Source organism: Aricia agestis, chromosome 13, assembly GCF_905147365.1.
Source record: "Aricia agestis chromosome 13, ilAriAges1.1, whole genome shotgun sequence".
Lineage (NCBI taxonomy): Eukaryota > Metazoa > Arthropoda > Insecta > Lepidoptera > Lycaenidae > Aricia > Aricia agestis.
This window is the reverse complement of record NC_056418.1, coordinates 4,899,686-4,924,705: the sequence shown is the minus strand read 5'-3', so window position 1 is coordinate 4,924,705 and position 25,020 is coordinate 4,899,686. Positions and strand designations below refer to the sequence as shown.

At 37.0% G+C, this 25,020-nt stretch overlaps 1 protein-coding gene across 1 annotated transcript in view; it reads right to left on the bottom strand.

Annotated features, from left to right (window-relative positions):
• LOC121733019 (fibrosin-1-like protein) overlaps window positions 1–25,020 on the bottom strand; it is a 97,482-nt gene that overhangs the window by 61,891 nt on the left and 10,571 nt on the right. Inside the window, exon 2 of the mRNA XM_042123089.1 lies at window positions 12,157–12,279. Within this exon, the coding sequence (XP_041979023.1) occupies window positions 12,157–12,279 (123 nt within the window). The remainder of the gene's footprint in view (window positions 1–12,156; window positions 12,280–25,020) is intronic.

Genomic DNA, 25,020 nt, shown 5'->3' with positions numbered 1-25,020 from the left:
AGGAAATAAAAACTACGAGCGTGGCAAATGGCTTCAACAGTTTATGTGATAGATATCGAAAACCAATAAATATACGTGTTTTTATTGGTTCACTAAATATAGGCTTCCCAATTCGTGTCGTCAATTATTTTGTTCGTGTTTTTGTATCACGCAGATACATTATACATTGTAGAAATACGATATTACATCGATATTTTTTGTTGTGATAAATAACGAGGAAATATATTTAATTTAAACTAGCTGTCCCGGTGAACTTCGTGTCACTTTAAAACCTTCCCTGGACTTCTACGAATATTTTAAGATTAAAATCAGCCCAATCTGTTCAGCCGTTTTCGAGTTTTAGCGTTACTAACACAATTGAAAATCCATTTTTATATATGTACTAGCTGTCCCGGTGAACTTCGTGTCACTTTAAAACCTTCCCTGGACTTCTACGAAAAATAAGACTAAAATCAGCCCAATCCGTTCAGCCGTTTTCGAGTTTTAGCGCGACTAACACATTTGAAAATCCATTTTTATATATAAGATTAAATCTATTCGTTATATAAATATTGAACAAAAGCTTCCAAATATTATTATATTCTTTTTAATTATATCACGCTAAGACTAATAGGAGCGAAGAAATAGAGAAAAATGTGGAAAAAACTGGAGGAAATTATTTGAAAGGGCTTATTTGAACGCGCTAATCTCAGGAACTATTGGTCCGATTTGAAAAATTCTTTCAGTGTTAGGTAGTCCATTTATCAAGAAAGGCTACAGGCTATATTTTATCACGCTACAACTAATAAAAGCGAAGAAAGAGAGGGAAATGTTGAAAAAACGGGAGGAAATTATTTGAGAGGGCTTATTTGAACGCGCTAATCTCAGGAACTACTTGTCCGATTTGAAAAATTATTCCAATTTTAGATAGTCGATTTATTGACAAAGGCCCAAAAAGCCTTATAGTAGATCCGCCCCTGAATTAATAGTCCTCCACATTTTATTCTTGATGTGTAACAAAAAATACACCACTATACTGAGCCTAAAAGCCGCCATTTGCGAATCGATTTCCAAAACCAAATTTTTAAAATTCGAATCGTTTATTTAACCGGCACGTCGCACGTCAGCACGTCGGATCAATCTCGACGTACTACGTCGCACCGGCGGCGGCGCTAAATACAATTTGGCGACAGACCGCTCGCAGATTAATATTACACTGCGGAAAGACCTAATGGAACCGTTATTGAATTACCAATTCCACTGCATTGTAGCTATTTCAACTAATGCCGGTTTAATTATTTCGCCGCCGGCACACTATGTTTGGGGCCGTTCATACATACCTACCGTTTTTTTAACGATTTTTTTTTAAAGTTCTTTGATTCTCCTCTTCTCGAATTAATAAAACCTCTTATCTCAATTCTCACGTAAGAATAAAAAAATACTCTTATTGAGAAAAATTATTTAGGTTAAAATTAAACCCTTTAAAGTTTAAAGAATGTGTTTTATTTAAGACTAGCTTTTGCCCGCGACTTCGTCTGCGTGGGCCGTGGGAGTTGTGGGAAAAAATTGCACCTAATAAATTTTAGTAACGGTACTAATATACGGATATGCCTTTATCGATCTTAAAAATTTAAGAATTTCTATTGCTAAAAAAAATTTATAATTTTCGAAAGCTCGACGAATAAAGATTAGTTTTTTTTTTTTAGATTTATTCGAATATGCCTCATGGCCTGGGCCTCAGGGCTCACGTAACACATGAACTGCCCTTATCATATTCACGTTTTAAACGATGTAAACACACAATTGTTATCGTTTCAGTCAGCGTGTCGTCGATTTCATGGTTTTGAACATTGGCGTACATTGTATAGCTCACGACTCCCTGTTAAGGAGTGAGCACACTGAGACGGACCGTGCCGGGGCTCAGCGTGCCGGGGCTCATAGCTAAAATCCACCTCCATACAATTTGTATGGAAGCGGAAATCCGCTGCGCCCCGACACAGTGTGCGATACGCGCATCTGCTTCCATACAAATTGTATGGAGGCGGATTTTTGCGATGAGCCCCGGCACGGCCCGTCTCAGTGTGCTCACTCCTTTAAGGTGGCTTTCCGATCCTTGCCGCGAGCGACTGCGATGGAACGAAAAATTCAAATAAAATGCACTTTTTGACATTTTTTTACATGGGAAATTGCTTTACGCATCCCCGGCGGATTTGAGACATCGGCCGGAGTATGTGGGATCTACCCACTAAAGGTCCATGGTGCTCCACTCCCGTCTCCCAGTCAGACAGGCCACTTTATGACCTAGGCTCATTGGCGAAATGAGAAAATGAGAATTTGGCGTAGGACATAATGACAATTACAGTCTCAGTCTATGTCATTTAAGTGGATTTTTTAAAATTTAGTCGGTCGCGGTCGCTTGCCGCGTTGATCGGAAAGCCACCTTTAACTGTGATTCGCCGATAGCGACAATCGCCATAACACGATAATTACTGTTACTTTTTAACGTTACCATCACACCATATCATTGCTCTACATTATTTTTAACGGTCTCTTAATTTTCCACACTAGAATAATTTTGTATGGATGTATTGTATACAATTTTTAAATCTTATATATTTAAACGAGCAATTCTTGTATATAAATATATAATTGGAATCTCGGAATCGGCTCCAACGATTTTCATGAAATTTAATATTAGGGGGTTTCGGGGGCGATAAATCGATCTAGCTAGGAATCATTTTTAGAAAATGTCATTTTATTCGTGTTTTATCGAATACCGAGCAAAGGTCGGTCAAATATCTAGTACAATTTTTAAACGTGTAAAGTGTAAAGGCAAAATGGCTTGTTTCTGGTACATGGTCAATCCACTGAACCAATTTTTATAAAATTTTCTATAGAGATATGTCTACTTTGAGTTCCGAGAAAGGGAATAGAATAGCTTTATCTCATACCAAAAGTACCGTTCCTCCTTCCTCCCTTTTGTCAATGAGCTTTGTAATATAAGTAGAATCAAGATAGAGCCAATAAGTATACCAGCACTATTTGTAGTCGCAAACCAAATAAAACACTGGTACAAATAGAAGCACATTACCCCGCCATTTGTACACTTGTCTCGACAATTTCATTACCGGCGTCCAATCCTCGATATATACGAAATCGGGGTCGACCTGTACCTCGATTTTGCTATTTTAATCCAATTTTGATACTGCATCGAGCAGTCCTGATGCTATCAAACAACAGAATAAAATATTATTCTTATAGACAAACATATTGGCGTATAGCGTATTGAGTTTGGCGGTTTTCTCGATAGAGGCATTTTGAGTTTTTCGCGATGTAAAGAAAATTTATGTTTTAGAGTTTAGACCAACCAGAAGTTGTTTGACAATTTTGGATAAGTATATTATCATTTCGTAGTTATACCTTACATTGACAGTTCTGACGTTTATTATATCGAGTGAATCGACCACTGCATGGAAACTCAAACGAATCTGTTGGATAGAAATAACAGAATCGGGGTACCGAGCAAACTGCAATATCGCGACGAATAAAAACACAGTGTCCGTCTGTACCGTGGCCGGCGGCCAGCACAATAGGGCTGCGGGGCTATTATGTACTAATAACGACCGGCCTCCAATATCCATAGATAACGACACTATATTCACAGATATATTGCGCCAGGATCGGTTTCGACATGGCTCGATAAACGTTATCGGAGAGAGCAATCGGGATATAAATTACAAAATATTATTATACACTACGTTTATTTTGTTGACTAAGGCGTAATTTGGAAGTACAATTTACTAATATTATCTTATATAATATAATCTTCTTATATATAAAATTCTCGTGTCACAATGTTAGTTGCCTTACTCCTCCGAAACGGCTTTACTGATTTTTACCAAATTTTATATTCATATTCAGTAGGTCTGAGAATCGGTTACTGGCTACTTTTTATATTGATAAGTGCATTTGTTGAATGAATAATAGTAAATTATTACAACTCGAGACTGACGGCGACCATTGTTTGTGCGACGTCGGGATAGCGATGGACGTTGCCATGGTGCCATATTTATTTAGCCACTTCAATAAAATAATATGGGCGAAATACTTTACATGGCAAAGAAACGTTTGGCGGGACAGCTAGTAATACAATAATTTTAGTTCGTTTTACACTTTACGTCCAGTGGTAGCCAATATTGTTTTCTTAGAGAAGCCTGTACATTTGCGAATTGCGACAGATCGAAACAAATGGCCACCCTAAATGAATTAATAGCCAAAACACAAAGTATCGTATTTCTCCATACGGCAACAGCTGTTATTACAACAAACACTACTATTTGCAAACAATTCTCAGTTTAATAGTTTAATAAACAGCTTCTGGACAGAACCGCTTGGATTGCGGGAACTAAACGATGTTATCGATATCTATTACGAACACGTGTTAAGTTGGCCATTTAGTTCGATAAGATTGACGATAAGCGGCGATTAGAGTCGGCTTACGATCATAAATTACGTTAGACGCTTTAGAACACTCTTTTAATAACAAAGGCTAAAGCTTTGTTATCATAAAAAAGTTCGCAATTAATAGATGTAGACAAAATTGGTCAAGTTAATTTTGCAGTGAGTGAAAATTTCACAATAAATTATAATAAATTTAAACCAAGTCCCAATCACGCAAATTATGTTTGAAACATGTTACAATTTTATGAGACTCCAATTGGAATTCGGTGAGGTTTGGCCTCCCCCCAAAATACCTCGCGTAATTTTTGAACGCTCCTCAGTAGCGATTTTATTATAGTCAGTCTACGTAATAGGCCCGCGGGCCGCAGCTCACTTCGCTCCAACCAATTTCGTCTCGCATTAGGTACCATGATTTATTTCAGATAATAGACTGAGAACTGAGCTGCATTAAATTATATGAAAACGAGCTTTTTATTGCTCGAGTGCAACTGTTTAGCGTCTAATGGAAATGGACGAATGTCTTGACTAAGTATTTATACCTATTTATAAAAGGTGAAAAGACTTTATACGTATACTAATTTAACTTTTTTTTAGATATCTTTTACGACTACGTACGTACAAGTAAACCGTACACAGTTAAAACTAGTTAAATCGGTTTTCTTTCTCCGTGATCTACTCTTCATTTGTGTCAAATGTCATCAAAATCATGTAATTAGTTTTGAAACATATTACCTATTCAAAGAAGCTACGTGATATAAAAAAGCTCTTTCCAAAATATTACCTACTAGCGACCCGCCCCGGCGTCGCACGGGTATAAAATATATAGCCACTGAAAAAATGTTTAAAATTGATAGCCTATATGATCCTTCACGTGGTCTAATTCTTATCTGTGCAAATAACATAAAATTTGCTTCAGTAGTTCGTGAGATAAGCCCTTTCAAAATTTTCCCCCGTTTTTTTCACATTCTCCCATAATAGTCTTAGCGTAATAAAATATTTAGCATTCCTCATTAAATGGGCTATCTAACACTGAAATAATTTTTCAAATCAGGCCAGTAGTTCCTGAGATTAGCGCGTTGAAGTCAGCCCTTTCAAATAATTTTCCCCGTTTTTTTTCACATTTTCCTCTATCTCTTCGCTCCTATTAGTCTTAGCGTGATAAAATATAGCCTATAACCTTCTTCGATAAAAAAAGCGACTTTGTTTTATAATATGTTATGTACGTCTTGTCGGTAAAAACAAGTAGTAGGTATAGAGAGACTTTTATTATACCTATAATACGTGTACATATTTCTTCAAGCACAACGAAGCAACTATACGAGCTTCCGACACACTCCAGACTGATAACAATGAAATTATTGATTACAATTATTTACATCGTCAATTCCACACAAAACCATAGCCATGTCAGAAGCCAGCAGCGTTTACATTTCACGAGATGCGCCAGTCTAGTCTAATGATTGCGTCGCCCCGGGAGGTGCAGCCTATTTCATGCCAAATTGAATCTATATGAAGCCATCAACGCTGCGACTCGGTTATAGTTTGCTTAATCAAATCGCCTTTGGTCTAGTGGAAATTATAGTAGTACATAGATCGTTGTAATGGTCACAACGATCTATACGATCGGTGTTTTTCAAAAACTATATTATGAGAAACGCTTAAGTATTTAACAATCGCTCGGAATTTTTCATGTATTGGCAGCAAAATTTTCAATAGCTACAACTTAAAAACCTAGCTTCTTTGAAATAGATATTTAAAATTATGTTAGCATCACAATTTTTGTCTATGTTTGACACGTTACAAAAGTGACTAAACAGACATGAAGCGTTAACTATAAGTCATAACGTTTGTAAATTGTAATATCCAACGCGTACCTTTTATAAAACGAACCAAAATTCTCAAAGAAACGAACTAAAATCCACCGACCACCGACAACCCAAACAGAGCACCGTCGTGCAATATTACAATTTGCTTTAAAGTATGAAAAGTACGAGCACATTCCCCTCACGATCCGTAATTTAAAAGTCAATTGCCATTCTTTTTACGATATAATTTATTCTTTCCTCAGCAGAGCGAGATTTCCTGGTTTATTCGGGGCCCGGGGAGGCAAATTGGACGCGATTGCGACACATCTCGGCGGCGAACCGACGAAATGCGGGGGTAAACTGCTCGGATTCCGCCGAGCGTGGAACCTATTTAGAGCTTATGTATACAAGGACGCTTACAAAACGCCGCAATAACGTCTCCCTCGTTCCGACCAAATCTGGAGTTGCCTCAAGTGCGATATTGTACCGATAAACGTAAAGGCTCGTATTTGGGCCATGAACATTAGCCATGATTGCGAAGATGTCTACTGCACATCTTCAACGATGATGAGCAATCATAAAACCCTTTTTGACGTTGGGTCATAATGGACAATCGTAGACGAATATTCTCAACACGTTTGTAGTCGCTTTATCCATCATGGGCCGCATAACGCAAAAGCCGTTATATTGTTGACAGCGAATTAATACTATCGTGCGCTCCGAGTACAATAGGTCAATTTGTATAGGAGCCGAGCCGAACATAATGGAGACGTCGGCAATATCGCAGCGGCATTTTATTTTAATATCTCGTCGACTGCACGCTCTCCAGTTTCCGCAGTCATCCCGTCCGGCTCGAATCCGCAATGTTCATTGTGATCCCCTTCCGTCTCGCGCTCGCAATCACCACAAAAACGACGCTCAAGACGTTGTTTTTAATCTCTGCCCCGAGGTGCTACCGCTTTGAATACCTTCATTAAAACTTCAATGGATTTAGATGTTTTCAGTCTTGAAAGGAGCCTCTTGCACAGTTTAAAACATCTTCACCGGAATTCAGTTTCTTAAACAGTTCTTTAGAGAAAGCGTCAAGAATGTTTATTGTTTTATGTTAGGCGAGTGTTCTTGTGCTTTTGCATAACATATTATTAAAGTCTTAACCTGGGCCGACTTAAGAAAAAAAGAAAAGAAGAAAAATAGCTATAAACATATTATGTAAAGATTATAATTAATTAATTATACGTACAAAACTCAAACTCAAACTTTTTTATTCAGAATAAATTTTTGCAAATGTTCTCTGAACGTCTACATGATGCCTACCACCGGTTATACCTAGCCTACCACCAAAGAATATAATTAAATACTCTAACAGGGTCATACTAAGTAGAGTCACTCTACAACGTTCAAAGTCTCTCTTCCACTTGCATACCAACAAAACTGTCACAATAAACAATCTAGTCGACACTCGGATTGCGCGCACACCGCCAATTCCGCAAACTTGACTCCATCTCATCTTTTACAGTCAGTATAAATTATTATGCTATTAGCAGCAAAGTTGGGAGCGAGCGATGACAGTAAAGTGTTAGTTTATGCGTGTTTTATGCGTTTGGCGAGAAAGCTGGGTCCGGAAGACGCGCGGATGGCATATATTTAGCGCGCTGCATTTAGATGGGTGAGATCATCAAACGCAGTGGAATAACAGGCGCACGCGCATATAATGCTTCAATTGTTTAACACTCAACGCCTACACGAATCGCTCCTTTGTTGTAGAGTCGAGCAAAATATTTACAATCAAAATGACGAGACTAGGCACAAAATTTCATACAAAATTAGAAATTTTATATTAAAGTTTTGGGTCTCAATTCACCGTTTGGACTTTTTGAGGCTAGCCCACTAATTCGTTTGTTGCGCCGTATATTTTACAGGATAAAATAGAATACGTTTATTTTTTCAACATAAAACATACCTATACAGAATAGAAAATAAAAAAGTAAAAAGGACTTAAGCTATGTACAATTATAATTATTATAGGTATATGTTATGTGATGTCAAAAATTTATATTTTCCCGGGACTCCAAGTACTTCCATATACCCATCAAAATCGGTATAGACACATTACGTATTTACATGATGTACGGAAGAATGGATTCAACATAGTGTGTTTTAATTTTTTTTTAAATAGTATAAGTACAAGAATTTATGTTACGGTGCGATGCTGTAGCTAAACGCCTGCTCTTAACAAAGCGATGTTTCGTCCCATAAAACAACAAATCGTAACTCCATCTTATTAACGCAAACATTCATTACCCGAGCCAACTTTTACACAATCCACGGGCAATGGAACAAAATTATTCAACGAGATGAAGTCGAGAACGCTTTGAAGTCGTTTAGTGGGTATTCTGTTAGTGAAATCAGCCGCTAAGTATCTCTCTGCTACCGGGCGGCGCGCGGCGGGCCGGGAACGCTGAAATTAATTACGTCTCCAACTTTTTATTAACAATGTACCCCAAAGCATAAAGAGCAAAGATTTCTAGATTAAACTTATTACATTATAACTTTGAACCGTTTAAAGTTGGTCTTTGGATTACAATGATACTGAATAATCTTACACGAGCGATGAATTATTACGATCAGTCGTAGGCGACTGGCTTTTTTTGCAATAAACAAGGTCATTTGGATATTGTCTTCTGACTGCAATTAAGTATACCTAATGCATGCAAAAAAAACTACTTCTATCAAGTTTTATTTGGTCCGATTATAGATAATACAAAAATGTATATTATCGAGATAAATTTAAAGAGATAAAAATTTCTGGACAAAGTCTGAAAGTGGCATTGCTGTTTTATATGATCCCGCCTGAATCGAGCCTGTATTCAAGTTCGTTTAAAAAAAGTAGTTGGGAACTAATCACACGACTGTTCAGTGAAGTCAACAAATCACCAATAAACAAGTTATGTAAATCATTTATCGCATAGCATTTTGTATTTACCGACAGTATTTTGCCGGCACTACCAATATTTAATGATTAATCATTGTCAAAACGACAGCAAACACACCTGCCAACTAATTGATATTTAACTAATCGATTAATAATATTGATGGTCGTTAGTCGTAACTCATACGCCTGTTGACTTTGAATTTATACTTTCATAAATTTTTTTTTTTTATATAAACGCTAAGCCGCTTTGAAATACGGATTCTAAGCTTTGTAGTTACCAGCCATAGGTTAAGGTAACGCCTCCACAAATAAGTACATAGTTTCCTCATCATATCATAGTCCACAAATATTCTTTCGGTGAATTCGGTTTTAGAAGGACATTAATTCCAACCATAAAGTTAATACGCCAGGTATATTAACTTTATGATCCCAACATATATTTATGAAATAAAAAATAATTAACCAACATCAATTTTCAATTTATATTTTTTTTTACTGGTCATTTAATCAACGATGAATCTAGCAAGTAGTATAACAAGACTTCATACAAACTTTACAGCTATGACCCTAATCTCAAAAGAATACAATGAGTTTAAAATGATCCGAACATTCACGCCCAACTCCTGGCCTCTCAGCTAGTTTTCAAATGAAAAGTGCGCGGAAACGCCAAGACAAGTAAAACTGTATTTTATATTCAAAGTGAAATATTCCAGTGTAACTTCCCAGTTCTCTCGCAACTCGAGACGACTCGCCGAACAAAAGTTATTTAAACTTGTTAAAATTCACTTTGCCAGGAGCTCTTATAATTCGAGGGGTGAGGGCTTTTGTTGAATTGTTTATCATTAATATCGGATTTTAAATAACCGTATTACAGCGTTTATACTACGCTTGGCTGTGAAAATATTTTCGTTATTAATACTTTATTCGATGTTCGCCTTTGTTACAGAACTTGTAGAGTTTTTTATGTGTCACAATGCGAGAAATTCAAAATGAAAAAATAGGTAAAAATAACTCTGAACTTATCCTACATGTGAGACGCCTCCGCGTTCGCGGTTTAGTGGTTAGCTTGACTCTGGACGGAGGTAGTGAGTTACCGGGGTGGCGGAACCGGCAAAAATTTCGTTTCCCAGTTTTTTTAGACAATGCATGATTATATGACAAGATACCATGCTTCGGATGTACGTCTGTCGGACGAAAGAGTTCTTGTATACCTACTTATTGTTTTTTTTTAAATGAAATAAGGGGGCAAACGAGCAAACGGGTCACATGATGGAAAGCAACTTCCGTCGCCCATGGACACTCGCAGCATCAGAAGAGCTGCAGGTGGCAGGGAATAGGGTAATAGGGGAGGGTAGGGATGGGAAGGGAAGGGAATAGGGGAGGGTAGGGAAGATAATAGGGTGGGGATTGGGCCTCCGGTAAACTCACTCACTCGGCGAAACACAGCGCAAGCGCTGTTTCACGCCGGTTTTCTGTGAGAACGTGGTATTTCTCCGGTCGAGCTGGCCCATTACATAAATCAACTCCTACCTAGCCTTCAATAAGTTCGGCCACCGACACCGAAATTATGTGATAGCTATTAAGTGTTTATGTCTAATAGACCTCCGGGCTCCGGCAAGCTGACCGCTCCGCGGGGGGCGCGAGGTCTACTCTCGTGGCAGTTAACAATGTACATCCAATAACTACACGAGAATCAACAATGGCTTACATCATTTAACAATGATTAACTACTAATGTACACGTTAACACGACATTAACCGGTGATGTAAGTATATCATTGTTATTCTCTATAATCTCTTCATAGGTATTACGTTTAGTATTTTATCAATCATGATATTATGGAGATGTAATGTTTCAACTCGAGAGATATTGTTAACACGCATTTAACACTGCTAGAGATTCTGTTAACATGGATTTTACGCCAGAGTCGCTAATTACATGGATTCTAAGAATTCCAGAGATCCTATTCACATGAATTTAACAATGCCATAAATCCTCATTACATGAGTTACATAGAGCCAGGGGCTTCTACTAACATCGATTATAAGTTATAACAATGTGTTCGCAGACATCGTATTGACATGACTTTAAGCCTCGCAAAGGCTTCCATTAACATGGATTTTAGCACCGCATGGAATCGTATTAGCATTGACTTTAACAAGCTCTATTCTAGCTGATTTACTACTACAATAGCTAGAGTCACTTACTGGACGGTTGATTGAAATATAACATTCTAAGTAGCTACTAAGTAGATGCTGAACATATTTTTATTACTGACAGGGAGCCACGGAAGATTCGACGCCACCGCAGTCGAAGACTGAGTTTTGAGCATACGGCGTCGGCATTGGATAGACTGTGCTAGGCTGGTTTTATCGTGAAGCGTTTCGGCAGCGCCGTTCGTCCATTCGTTTGTTACAACTTCGAAAGCGCGCTCCAACGGCGCTGCGAAACGCTTAACGATAAAAGCAGCCTGATAAAACATGGTATATGTTTGTTACACACAAAAAATGAGGGGCGGCAAAATTGATCTTCCAATATAGCCTTTAGCCATCCATGGGTGATGACCCAAGTTGGAGAATTTTAACTTCCAACCCACCTGGTTAGAAAGTGGAAATATTTAAGTATTTTGAATAAATATTCCCCCTAGTATGCCCCAACAAAGCTAGCTCTGAAAGACTTAAAATATGGTTTTCTTTTTATGTAAAGGGCGACGAAAGTGTTATTTGACCGGAGCGGCTAAATATCTATATCGGGCCCTGGATCTAGCGTTGGAATATCTGACGCCAGCAACTTTATCATGGCGGCTGTGACACCACGAGACAGGCCGAGCGCGAGTGTGTACAGGGCGCTCTCGTCCTCGTCTCGTTGGATCTCGCGACTTGCGAGGAAAACTAGAGCAAGCATGTACGGCCGGGGATCTCGGCGAGAGGCTCTCGTCGAGTGTGTACAGCCACCATCAAGACATTGTACGGTACTTACATGGGAGTTGACGATGGGTGAGGTGTGGTTGCGGGCGGCGTCGCCGGTCAGCGCCGCCAGCGGCAGCCGGGGCTTCGTCGACAGCGCGTTCGTGCGGGGGGAAGCGGCACATTTCACAGCAGCCTGCAATACATACACGTTTAATACTTGAACTATTAAGCCCTATAAATTCGTGGAATATATGGGACAAACCTAGACCTATTGACCTACTAAGAGCGCTTACAGAATAACTGCACTTGCCGTCGACAAGTGCCGTTGGTCTGTAAGAAGCCTAATACATGTGGAATATTTAGGGATCAACGCATAGACGTTTGGGCCTTGATAGATAACTGGAACTGCTACCTCTGCTGCTACCGTGACTGTGCAAATGTTCATTGACGCCGCCGATGGACAACAAAATACAAATATTCCTCTCTACATGTTTGTAATCCATCACGGGCCAGCGTGGGAGGCCACATAATAAATGAAAACATATTTGGGGATTTCTTACTACAGAGGCTCTACCATGAGTTTAAATTGATACTCGATACCGACTACGTAAATATTTAGTATGGCGATTTTAGTTCCGCAAGTAACCACTAGAGGCGCTGTAAAATTTGCCATACTAAAAATTTACGTAGTCGGTATGGAGTATCGATAAATACATATATATGTAGCATTAAGAGCTCACCTGACTCTAAAAATCAAACATCGTCCTTCTCTCTTCACACTCACGCCCGTCTTTCATATGCCAGGTGAAAAAGGACGGCGCGGAATCATCGCCGATTTAGTTTTACTTGAATAAAAGACGAACTATAATGATTATGAAAAAAGTGTTTTGAGCAAATTGAGGTTTTATCAATACCTTTTTAGATATTAAAAAATATTAAAGAAAAGACAGCAAACTTCGAAGATCCAAGCAAAAATGTGTCTAAAACAAGGTTTTTTGTAAAAAAGAAACTATCGAGCATTTTTTGAGTAATCGTGTTTTCGTCTTGAGCATTTAATCTTTATGAACTGAAGTTACTTGTGTCAAAAAATCAGTTTTCTAGACCTTACAGATTTTGAGATTTAGGTTAATGTATGTAGTCAAGTTAGGGTCATATGGGCTCTTAAACTCATGGTAGAGCTACAGATGTAACAGATTCGGCTTTATTAAAATGCTTATCATCCAATATCAAAGATCAATTGTCAAATCACCACACTAAATGCCACAAGCTAAATGTGAACAGAAGGTCGCGTATCTAATTTGTCTCACGAGACAGATAACAATACTCTATCCACTTGTTTACTACCATTATCCACAGTAGCTAATACACTATTAATTCTAATGCCACGCCATTACTACAATTGTGTACAATTACGAAGCAATCAAATGAAATTTTCAAGACTATAATAACATGTTATAATATTATCGTACTACAATTTATTTCGAGTATGTTTTCCGAACTTTAATTTGTTTTACACGTTAATTTACTGCCGTAATTAATTACACTGATGATTAATAAACTTTGAAATGTATACTGTAATAAGTTAAACTTAAAATTATGTATGTTAATCGAATCAGGCGTTTGCGGAAGTCAATAACTGTTTCATTAGCAGGCAATATCGTTTTTAACAACAAATTAATTATAATTTAATGGATATTCGTTGGACTGAAATTCCTTTATTGCGCTGGAACCGTTTTTTTTTAGATAAAATCATTTTCATCCCGAAAGGCGAAAAGGATCTCTCATAACTAAATAAAAATGTCTAATTAACAATATTAGCATCCAGGATTAGTTTGGTTATATGAATGACTATGATATGAACGAATTCGATAATTTTCTAAGAAAGATTAAGGGTCTGTTTCACCACTTCCTGATAAGTGATGAAAAGGCCACCGGTTAACTTGACAGTTCGAGTATGGAGAATCTGTCAAAAAAGATGTGAATAGCCTATTCGGCACTTTATATCAGAAAGTGGGGAAACAGGCCCTAATAATTGTAAAAAGGATTAGTATTTCATAGTTCTCTCCTACTTTCTACCTCTCATAGTTCTATCTCTATTAACTCTACTAAGAGAAACTCAACAAACCTATTTAAAAATCAATTTAAACACTACTATCGTTATAGATAATTCCACTATCGTTTACACGCCGTAGGGTAAGACCGCGGTTCTAGACCCAATGTACACTTTCACTACTTCGACTCGACTTAACACTCGTATAGTCTGTAACGCTAATTAAAATATTTACGCAAGCTCCAACCTACATCGGCGACAAGTTAATAACTAACCGCGCCGACATAAACGATTACCGCGCGGATGAAACTAAATCAAATATAATTAACATGTGTACACACTTGGCTTTTCAAACTCAAACTCAAAAATTTTTATTCAGAATAAAAGACCATCGCGCCGATTCGGGAACTAAGGGCCCTTCTACACGGTGAAACGTTTTTTTACGCTCGTTTGTATCGCTACAAACGCGCGTTTCATTTGACACAAAAAACGTGTAATATCTGCCAAAACGCGATGAAAACGCGCAGAAGACGAGCGCATCAGAAACGCGCGTCGTCAGTGCGCAAAAAAGTCGTGTGAAAGGGCCCTAAACTCGGCGAGAAGAACCGGCGTAAAAACTCCCTTTGTGTGGGCATTCCAAAAACTGGGCGATGATGATATAATTGTCTTTTGTTGATTTATGTTCAAACACATTTTATTACTTGTCCAGTAGCTTGTCCAAATAAAGAAACAATATTTTTTTAATTCTAAGTACGAATTGTTCATTGTTCAATGATGCCTCTACCACCTATTCGGCAGGCAAACATAGTAGGTACGTAGTGTCGAGACGAAAATTAATCATGGTAGATGACTTGTGAGTTGTGTCCTGTGGTCTATGATACAATAATGTTTATAAAATATCGGAGGACGTTTAAAGATCATACTATAAGTAAAGTTCTAACTAATAAAGCGTTTAACTATTTAAGGTCCACTGTCTTCGTCTATAACTTTTTCAATATACAAGCCAACCAAATCTTGACTGCTTTACAATAATTCCCTATCATTTCATCAGTTAGGAGGCTAGACTCTAGTGCGTACAACCACATACCCCGGGATACAAGCGATTAGTACTTAGAACAGAAAGTAAATAACAAGTAACAACCCTAATGAGTAATGAAGAACCTCATCGCCTCACACCTCGCCAGCGGCCATTCGCCGTAATAGCACCGCCAACAACAAATTAATCTAATGCGATAACAACGATACTAATATAAAGAGGAAATTGCCGCATTACACATCATTAGAGTATTGACTCATGATCAATCAATCTAAACAGCTGATCAAACACATTAATCGGTATGTTTTGAAAGCGGTTTCTACTTAATATATTTAATTGTTTTCTATAAGTGTTATCTATACTTTCATTAATAATAAGTAATAAAGAGAAACAGTTTGTTTTCCTATTATATCATCGTCGAATAGGCTTTGAACGTACTAGACCAATTCAGATGGGCAATGGGCATAGAGTTGCGAAAAATAGCTAGTAGGTACCTGAACGAAGTAGGTAGATACCTATCTGTTAACGACTCTCTACTTTATTTCTGATATCCATACTAATATTATAAATGCGAAAGTGTGTCTGTCTGTCTGTCTGTCTGTTACCTCTTTACGCCCAAACCGCTGAATCAATTTTGCTGAAATTTGGTATGGAGATACTTTGAGTCCCGGGATAGGACATAGGATACTTTTTATCCCGGGAAAATGTACGGTTCCCGCGCGATAAACGGATTTTGGCGCAACGAAGTTGCGGGCGTCATCTAGTAATCCATACTTCCATACTAATATTATTATAAATGCAAAAGTGTGTCTGTCTGTTCGGACGGACGGAGTTCTAATTTAACTTATGTTTTAGATTTCAATTGTTAAAATTTTCAATAATAAGACAGCACACGAGCGCACTAATGTTCAAGAAGGCTGAAGGACACAAATCTAAACAATGTAATATTTTTCGATACACAATTTTTAATGGACAGATGATTGAGGAAGCTAGTAATCAACTTTCGTCCAACAGACAACAGACAACAGTTAGGCGCGGCTTATATTCTATTCCATTATCACCTCTAAAAAATTTAAAGACTCACTCAGTGACTCTTCTCTGCCCAGACTCTACCTATACAGTCTACCTCTGAAGCAGAACCTTGGCAATTACTAGATCATTTTACTCCCGTGTAATCAAGATCACAATTTGGCGTCCAATCAGCGGCACGGGGCATCATTAATTAAGTCATCAGGCCGGCGGATTAGACGGCGAACTGCATGATAATGAACGATCATGCCGCTCGGCCTGGCCCCCCCCGGCCCCCGTCCGACGGGTAATCAACTCAGCACCATTTTACGCTTGTGTCGTTTTACGTGTAGATTATGGGTCATCGCAGATTATATACAATTTCAAGTTAGCCTACTATCGTACAACTAAATTGCATATAGTTTCACAATTTTATTGGACAACTTTTTAAATATTTTGTAGGTAAGTAATCGAAAAGGAATCGCGGTTCTTATATAACGATCGGTGTACAATTTAGTTGGATGCAATGTGCGAACTCTCATAAGTCGCTACAGCTATTGGTATACTATGCGATTTAGTTGGCCAACTTGAAATTGTAAGTCTGCGGTCGCTCGTTCTTACCCAACTTTTTTTAAAACCAATGCTGGAGAAAGGTTAAGGTTTTCTATGTATAATAGTTCCCTTTCTTTACCCTCTTACTAACCAAAATATTTACACAGCGAACAACTAACTATACAAGGTCTGCTTGGCCTTGTCTGACACATCTGAAAAGACACATGAAAGACAAAGACACAATAATTATATTGAATAATATGCTATAACTGCTATAAGCCGTCCAAATATTATCTTTATTAGTAACAATGTCTCCGGTTTTCAGTATTGAGATTTAAATACAATAAGCAATATAAAGATATTGGGTTAAATTAAGTAGGTGCGATATCAAACATTTGTGATTTATCTTAAACTTCTCAAAGTAATAAGGTATTTGTGCAAATAATGTACCCTTCCAAGTAATTATACAGTAATATACAGTCCGTACCATCAGATTTAATACATTATCTAATTTAATACTGAGTAATTTGATATCTGGTTTAACATCTATGCTAAAACGTGAATACTAAAATGCAATGTATATTATCATCGCTGCATATTATATAACATATTAAGTAATAACATTGGCCACTTTATGTCGTTTTAACACAGCATGTAAATAATATATACGATAAGTTATATGCATTTAAACATTTTACGATCTGTCGGTATGTTTCTGAGGTCACGTTTAGAAATAGGGTTCGCTTGGTGCTTGTAATACGTTTGATTTATTTTACGTTCAGAAACGAATTTTAAATTATGTGCTTAGTCAAATTGCTTTCGATAGTTTTGATAAGTTGCGAATGTGAATGAGATAATCCATTTTTTTTATGAAATAAAGGGGCAAACGAGCAAACGGGTCGCCTGATGGAAAGCAACTACCGTCGCCCATGGACACTCGCAACATCAGAAGAGCTGCAGGTGCGTTGCCGGCCTTTTAAGAGGGAATACGATCTTTTCTTGAAGGTTTGCAGGTCGTATAGGTCCGGAAATACTGCCGGTGACAGTTTGTTCCAGAGTTTTACAGTGCGCGGCCATACTAATAATATTATAAATGCGAAACAATCAAATGAACAAAATGTCTGTTGCTGAAACGTATGGAAACACTGTGAGTCCCGGGTAAAGACAGGATACTTTTTATTCCTGAGAAATGTACGGTTCCCGCGCGATAAACTGATTTTGGCGCAACGGAGTTGCGGGCGTCATTTAGTATGATTGATATAAGTCATAAGTTCATAACGCATCGCCGTGACAGAGCTTGCAATCGTTTATGTCAGATACCATTACATTTTAATTAATAACTTCGCTAACCAAACGATTGAAAGCAGTTTGATTAAATAATGCTCTCTCAGAGCAACGTAACTTTACGATTCGATTTTTTTTACAAGTAATTAATGCGGTTACGCTACACAAATTTTCGTTAAACGAGATGTCACACACATCAAAACCCCTCTTTAACGAAAAAAGTGCATTAAGCGTTAAAACAAACATCCGATAACCCTACGGAAACAATTAGACGAGAGGGGTCGAGTGTGAGGGGTTGACGCCGTCGCGTGACCACGACCCATTAACCCACCCCCGCTCTTATCAAACCCATATTTATGTCCTCAGCATGTTTACACGATACAAAAATGTCATAGATACTCATCTATGGCACGCCTCTGTAATCTTTGCTCATCTAATTGATTCCGTCACCATAGGGTCTTTACTCAGGTATTTACAAAGAACAAAAGAACCAAAACTGGCAACCGTCTACAAACTTAGATAAAACTAGCCAACAACTACGAAATACCAAATAACCTTTTTGTAAATATTATATTATATATAAATTAAATAAAGTTGCTATAGTTTGAGTAAAACTTGTTGCCTAATGCCTTATGTAAGACAGGTAAATGTGAAAAATGAAGAAACAAGAAAATAGTTACGTTAAAAATACTTTCCATAAAATCCTTATATTTACAGTAATGTAATTATACAAATCCACAATGTAAAGCACTAAAAAGAAAAATATAAATAGTCTACCGTCGTGCCACAACAATCCCTTTACAGTAGTCCATAAAAATTATTATAGTTATTATCACGCCAGGGAATTTTAATGACGGAGCGGAGCGAGTGAATTTTCTTTTTTTATTATTCGGCACTAGTTCTCGTAATCGATTAGGGAACGAGGTCGAGATTAGCATTCTTCGAAACTAACCGAGTTAATTCCTGCCGGCCCGGCTTCGCGACGTGAATAATGATTCCGTTTCAATTACTACACTCGACTATAACACTACAGTATAAATATTACACAGTAGAGCAGCGGGCTAAAATGGTCACATTTAGCAATTCCTCTCAATCAATTCAGCAAATAAATTGTCAAAACTGTCAAAATGACAAATGTCATATCAGAACAAAAATACAGAAATGAATTGCAAGCAGAGTTGCATTTTGCGATTTTAGAACAATTAATCATATAATTAAGATTCATATCATGATTCTTCAAAGCGACCATTTTAGCCCCGCAGGACTTCCCAAAAATACATGCACACCCTAAGGATGTAGGTACAGGTTTGTGTTGAAAATAAAACTTGACGTTTTATGGTTGAAAATAACCTAGAAACGAAATACAATTTAGAGGAACGTACCCAATAGTTGCGAGCAAACAAACAAATCTTTATTTAAAAAAAAATACAAAGGTATTCCTAAATTAAATCACTGATCTCCAACACTAGGATTCCCTGTGTCGTAGAGACCACACGTGTATTACTTTTATCTGGAGTCTGGAAGAGAGGAATAATTAATTGTATCTATTAATATCATTTTGTCTTGATATACACCCTGTACAGACTGTTAATTAATATTATTGTAGGGTAATATATTGTAATCATAACTACTGTTAATGTTGGCGTATTAGGTATACCAAAATTAGTAAACATGTTATTATCAGGCGACTACGTAACTAATTTGGTTTTACTAGTTTTCCATATCTATAAATAACAATGCCGTAACATTTTAACAACTTATTCGTGCAATTCTCTTCTTTGTAATGAAACTTAGGACATTTACTATTACTGCCGTACTCAGAGACATAATTTATGACTACTAAAATAATAATAATTTAATGCAAGCTTTGACACAAAATGTTTAGACTTTATGTCACAACCTTTAGTTTTCGTTTCTCAGGTTTTAAACGGGGCCTACCTATTCAAAGGTGTTCATGATTGGTCGATTTTGACCCAAGCTTATCAGAAGAGCTAGTAAAAAGATAAACTTGTGTCAAAAAAACCTTAGAATATATTAGTAGTACCCTAATTAAGTCATAAGTGCTTCATCATTTTTCTCTGATAGTAATGAATCCTTCGACCTTCAAATCTATAGTCAAAATAATTTAAGGTGGCACCACGATCATTGACCTTTTTAGTTTAGGAGCTATGTGAAAAATGCTCGCACAGTATTCTTTTAACATGAGAAAAAAGTGAACTCTTATAAAGACACAGACTATTATAGATTCATCGGAAAACCTCTTGGTAACTCTAATGCTAAGTACTCACATACGGTTTTGCTCGATAGTTTTACTCGAAATCGAGCAAAAACCACCGTGTGGACCGCAAAACTCACAGCTCGAAGGCTCGCATCGAGCCAGTTTGAAGGCTCGAATCGAGCCGGCTTGACAATTTTTTTGACACTAGTTTTTATTATTCGTCGCTAATTTCCTTCGAACAGGAGTAAAACTATCGAGCAATGCTGAATGTGTGTACGAAAACCCGAGCCGTGGTTTTTACTCTACATGATTGCTCGATCGAGCAAAACCGTAAGTGAGTACTTACACTTAGAATGATAATCTCCAACTATTTATGAGTTCGAAGTGATATACTTCATGCTCAGTTCACATCGAGTATGTAAAATAACTAAATTATACGATATCGCCCTACACTAGGAACATTCACTTCATTGTCAATCGCGGTTTGTATATAGAAACCATAAAGTTAATGTACCTAGCGGAAGGTAGGTGTATTAACTTTATGATAGAAACCGATGAAACATGACAAGTTTTTTGCCAAGAGGTCAATGACCGCTACAGACAGAATTTAGCAATTTGAGAATAGATAAACAGTTTCATAAATCATATTATTACTCTTCACACGAATTTGCACATCTCTGTCCGTGTGCACTGTTCTGCACACATTATGTATGTGTGGTAATCTGTCAAAGCAAACTCTATTTCCACCGCAATCTCCATCGCTAATTCAACATTTAGTGTACACGCAAACATAAAGTAATTTAATAACATACGATACGATAATGAATGTATACAGTGAGGCAAATATTGAAATTGTAATGTCACGTTATAACGCTAATATCGACTTCACGGATAATCGGTGGGCAAACATCGATAGGCTGTTTGTTCGCCGTGATAGCGTTCACAACACCCGATCAGATATCGGTATCGGGTGTCGTACTCTGTTTCATTCGCCTGCACGCCTATAGCGCCTGTACTTAAGTATGGCTACTGTCAAAAGGATTTCTCTTTAACAGAGAATAGACATCATTCTCATTTTTACCATAGCTAGCTTTGAAACATTGGACATCCTATTGATGTCTGAGTGATACAGCCGAATATCTAATCGGCATTTGTGGCAAGAGAAAGAAATTAATGATATTCAGTAATAAAAATCGAAACAGAGCAACGTTGTGGATTGTAAATAATATGAAATAACAGATACGATAACCAAAATCAGAGCGGCACAATGCTATCTAATAATGCATAATCAATAACGCGCGTTTCAAACACACTCGATATAAATCAGCCGATATCGTGTCGGACAATGTGAAAACTCTCTGATAGCTACCCAATCACTGCCGGTTGTGTGTTTAGGCGAGGAATGCATGCCGTGATGTATATTAAAATAACGTATGCAACAAGACTTATACGATATTGTTAACAACGGAGATTGTGGACTAAATTTAGATGCATCCAGTTTTCTAGTATCTGGGTCGTCTTAGGTAAATTTCTGAAATTGTATACGTATACGGTTGTGCAGTGTGCTTGTAGAGATTTGAGGTTAACTTATCTTTCATTTACACAGACATGGGCGTACCCAGGTTCTGGGCCGGGGTTGGGAGGGGGGAGGACGAATTTTTGCCATTTGTATTGCAAACAAATGGCAAAAATTCGTTTTTTTTAATTTTAATTTTTTATAGATAAAAGCACTAGATAAACTACTAGTAGGGACGTCAACATGATCTCTGCCCCCCCCGGGTACGCCCATGCCTACAGATTACCGGGTGTAACACAACTAAGTGATATTAATACTTTAGAGTGTGTATGCAGATATACCTATTGTAATTTAGAAGCCCAACTTATCAAAATATATGTAATAGTTAAAATTAAATGTAAAATGTTTCTTTATATTTAGTACGTTATTAGTTATTATTACAACGTTAAACTAACAGTAAATTAAACAAAAACACGTTGCTATTTCTATGCACTTACAGCGTTTATTATGAAAACACACAGTCGATAACGATTTAACATCGCTACAAAGTTCTAGCAACGATAATATTTTAGTTTACAGCCCGTTCAGAGTTTTTAGATCCTTATGCTGAGGACATAAGGTTCATTCTTATAGACACTCGGAGCTAAAACATCTTTGAACGGTGTATTCTCACGACAAAGGAGCGCTGTGTTCGATAGTTGGTAATAAGTTAGAGCTACGCTGGATGAAGTTTATTGAGTAGTAAGTATCACAATATAAATATCACTTAGTACAGTTACTCAGCCATGTCCTTATGAGGAACTCGCTTAACACAAAGGCAAATTTTACGCGCGTACATCTTAAAATTATAATGAAAGTTCTTAAGTTTACGCGAGTTACGAGTATCACTCATTATATTATAAGGTTGAAACACTTTGGAGTTTGGATAGACTGAGTTCACCCGTGACCACGGCCGCTGTAAAGCAGCCGAAACGTCGGGATTAATACTCGTACCTACAAGTGCTCCGCGACAAAATCCGTAAGTGTTTCAACCTTATAATATCATCTTAAAATTATGTTTTCTGGTCGATTTTTATTATAAATTAGGTTTATGAGCGTACATACAAGAATTGGACAGCCTTGTATATGTTCTACTGTATCTTATTTATAATGTTGTAGCAAGTCAAGACTCAAGTAGTCCTAAACCTCACTACGGTTCATCAAGGGCCTTTCCCTTGATGAAAGGGAGAGGGGAGGGGCGTAAAAAATACTAAGGAAAATTACGACGTGATTAATGAACAGCCCCTTACTTTACCTAGCCAATAGCTATTCTAAATACATCTATTATGCAAAACGCCATTAAACCTTATAATTAACCACCGCAAACTCATACTCTACCACGGTTATAAAACCAGAGAGTAGTATTTAGTTCGTTAAAAATTAATACCCGTAAACACAGAGCTGTTAAGACGTTCTTATACATTGCCAAATCACTAGCTTTTGAAGTTAATCGTTGATTAAATATGATGCTATCTCTTGATTTGTTTATAATCTACAGTCTACTATAAATTACTATACTAAAAAAATACACGTTTCTTTCTCATCAAATAAGTAAAAAAATGACTGGATTTATTTTGAAAAAAAAAAATACACAGATATTGAGTATGGAGTAGACTACAAAATAAAATATTTCTACTTTTATAGCATGTAACAAGTTTAGTAGAGCACATTTTTCATAATTTTATTTTTTTGGTTCAAACAATTATATTTGAAACTAGATGACCCCGTGAACTTCGCAATTACTTTTCACCTAATACAGACCTTCCCTGGACTTTCACAAATATTTCAAGACTGAATTTATCCAAATCGGTTAAGCCATTCTCGAGTTAAAAAAGAGACTCACAAATTAAAAAATATATACATATTTACTTAGATTTAGACATTTGAATAAGTTACAAATATCACCTATATCTACGAATAATAAATAGTTTTTATAAATTTATACTACCTATGTGTTATAACTTTTAAACTATTTCAACACACAACAGAAACTATCCACAAACGGCACAATAATTTCACAGATTTGGCAAACAAATTACAAACATTTTCGCACTAAGGAATAAACACATTATGAAATAATACGTCTGCATCAGATGTTATGCAATTCTTCGAAGTATAAGCGCGGTGAAAGTTAGCTCAAATGTCAAATAAGGCAAGAAACCGTCATGCTTTAATAAGCGTAAATGAAAGTTTACTATTGAAATTTCGTCTTTGTTATAGCGGAGGTGGTAATTATGGTATTGACTAGCTGGAACCCGATTCTAATACCTCGAATACGGTTTCGATTGTAAGCTGTCGCTCACTGTCTCGCGCAAGTGGGTGGCATCTTGCCATATTATTTCAACTGTTCAATTGAAAAAATAAAGAGAATCATCATGAAACCACCTTTTCAGACAAGGTGTAATAAAAAAAATTGAATAAAAAAAAGTCGTAAACTATAAGTTCTAGGAATTCTATCATTTTATAATGAATATTAAAATACGTTTTTTAATTTTGGGAAATTGTACACGAATCCTACCTAATCTTTAAACAATAAAAAACATTTATCGGAGCACCCAACCGTTCAACCGTCTCAAGTAACATCTTTATTCGTTAAGAATTTTTACCATTCATATAAGAATTATACATTTTAAACAATACATTAATCTTAACACGCAGTCCATTACTCTGAAGTGCGTTTAAAATAAAAATCACCATTAGGCCGACAAACGGTACATTAGATCCATGCATATAAACAAGCTGGATTTGCATTTATTGTAACCCCGCCGACTTGGAGAGAAGTCGTGAACTGACAATTTTTGTTGATGTTGTTGATGTAGTTGTTGTTGAAATTTTGTTGAAAAATTGCTTAATAAAACAATTTTTCCCTATACATTTTTTTATTGTTTATTTGGTTTTTGGATTTTTACATTTTAACCATTTATATTTAGCTACATCTTCCTCGTAGTTGCATGTCCGTAGCAACAAAATAAATAATTTAGCGACCCAGAATTCCATACTAATATTATTAAAGCGTGACGGTGTCTGTTATCTCTTCACGCCTAAGCCGCTGAACCGATTCGGATCAAATTCGGCATACTTAGGAGTTAGGGAGTTATTTGATTATATCATTCGGTCATCCTTCAGGGCCAGGCCACAACACTGCGTTGCGACGTCGTATCGCAAGAACAACCTTTGAAAAGCAATGTATTTTTTTGCGACGCGACGCAGTGTTGTGGCCTGGCCCTCAGT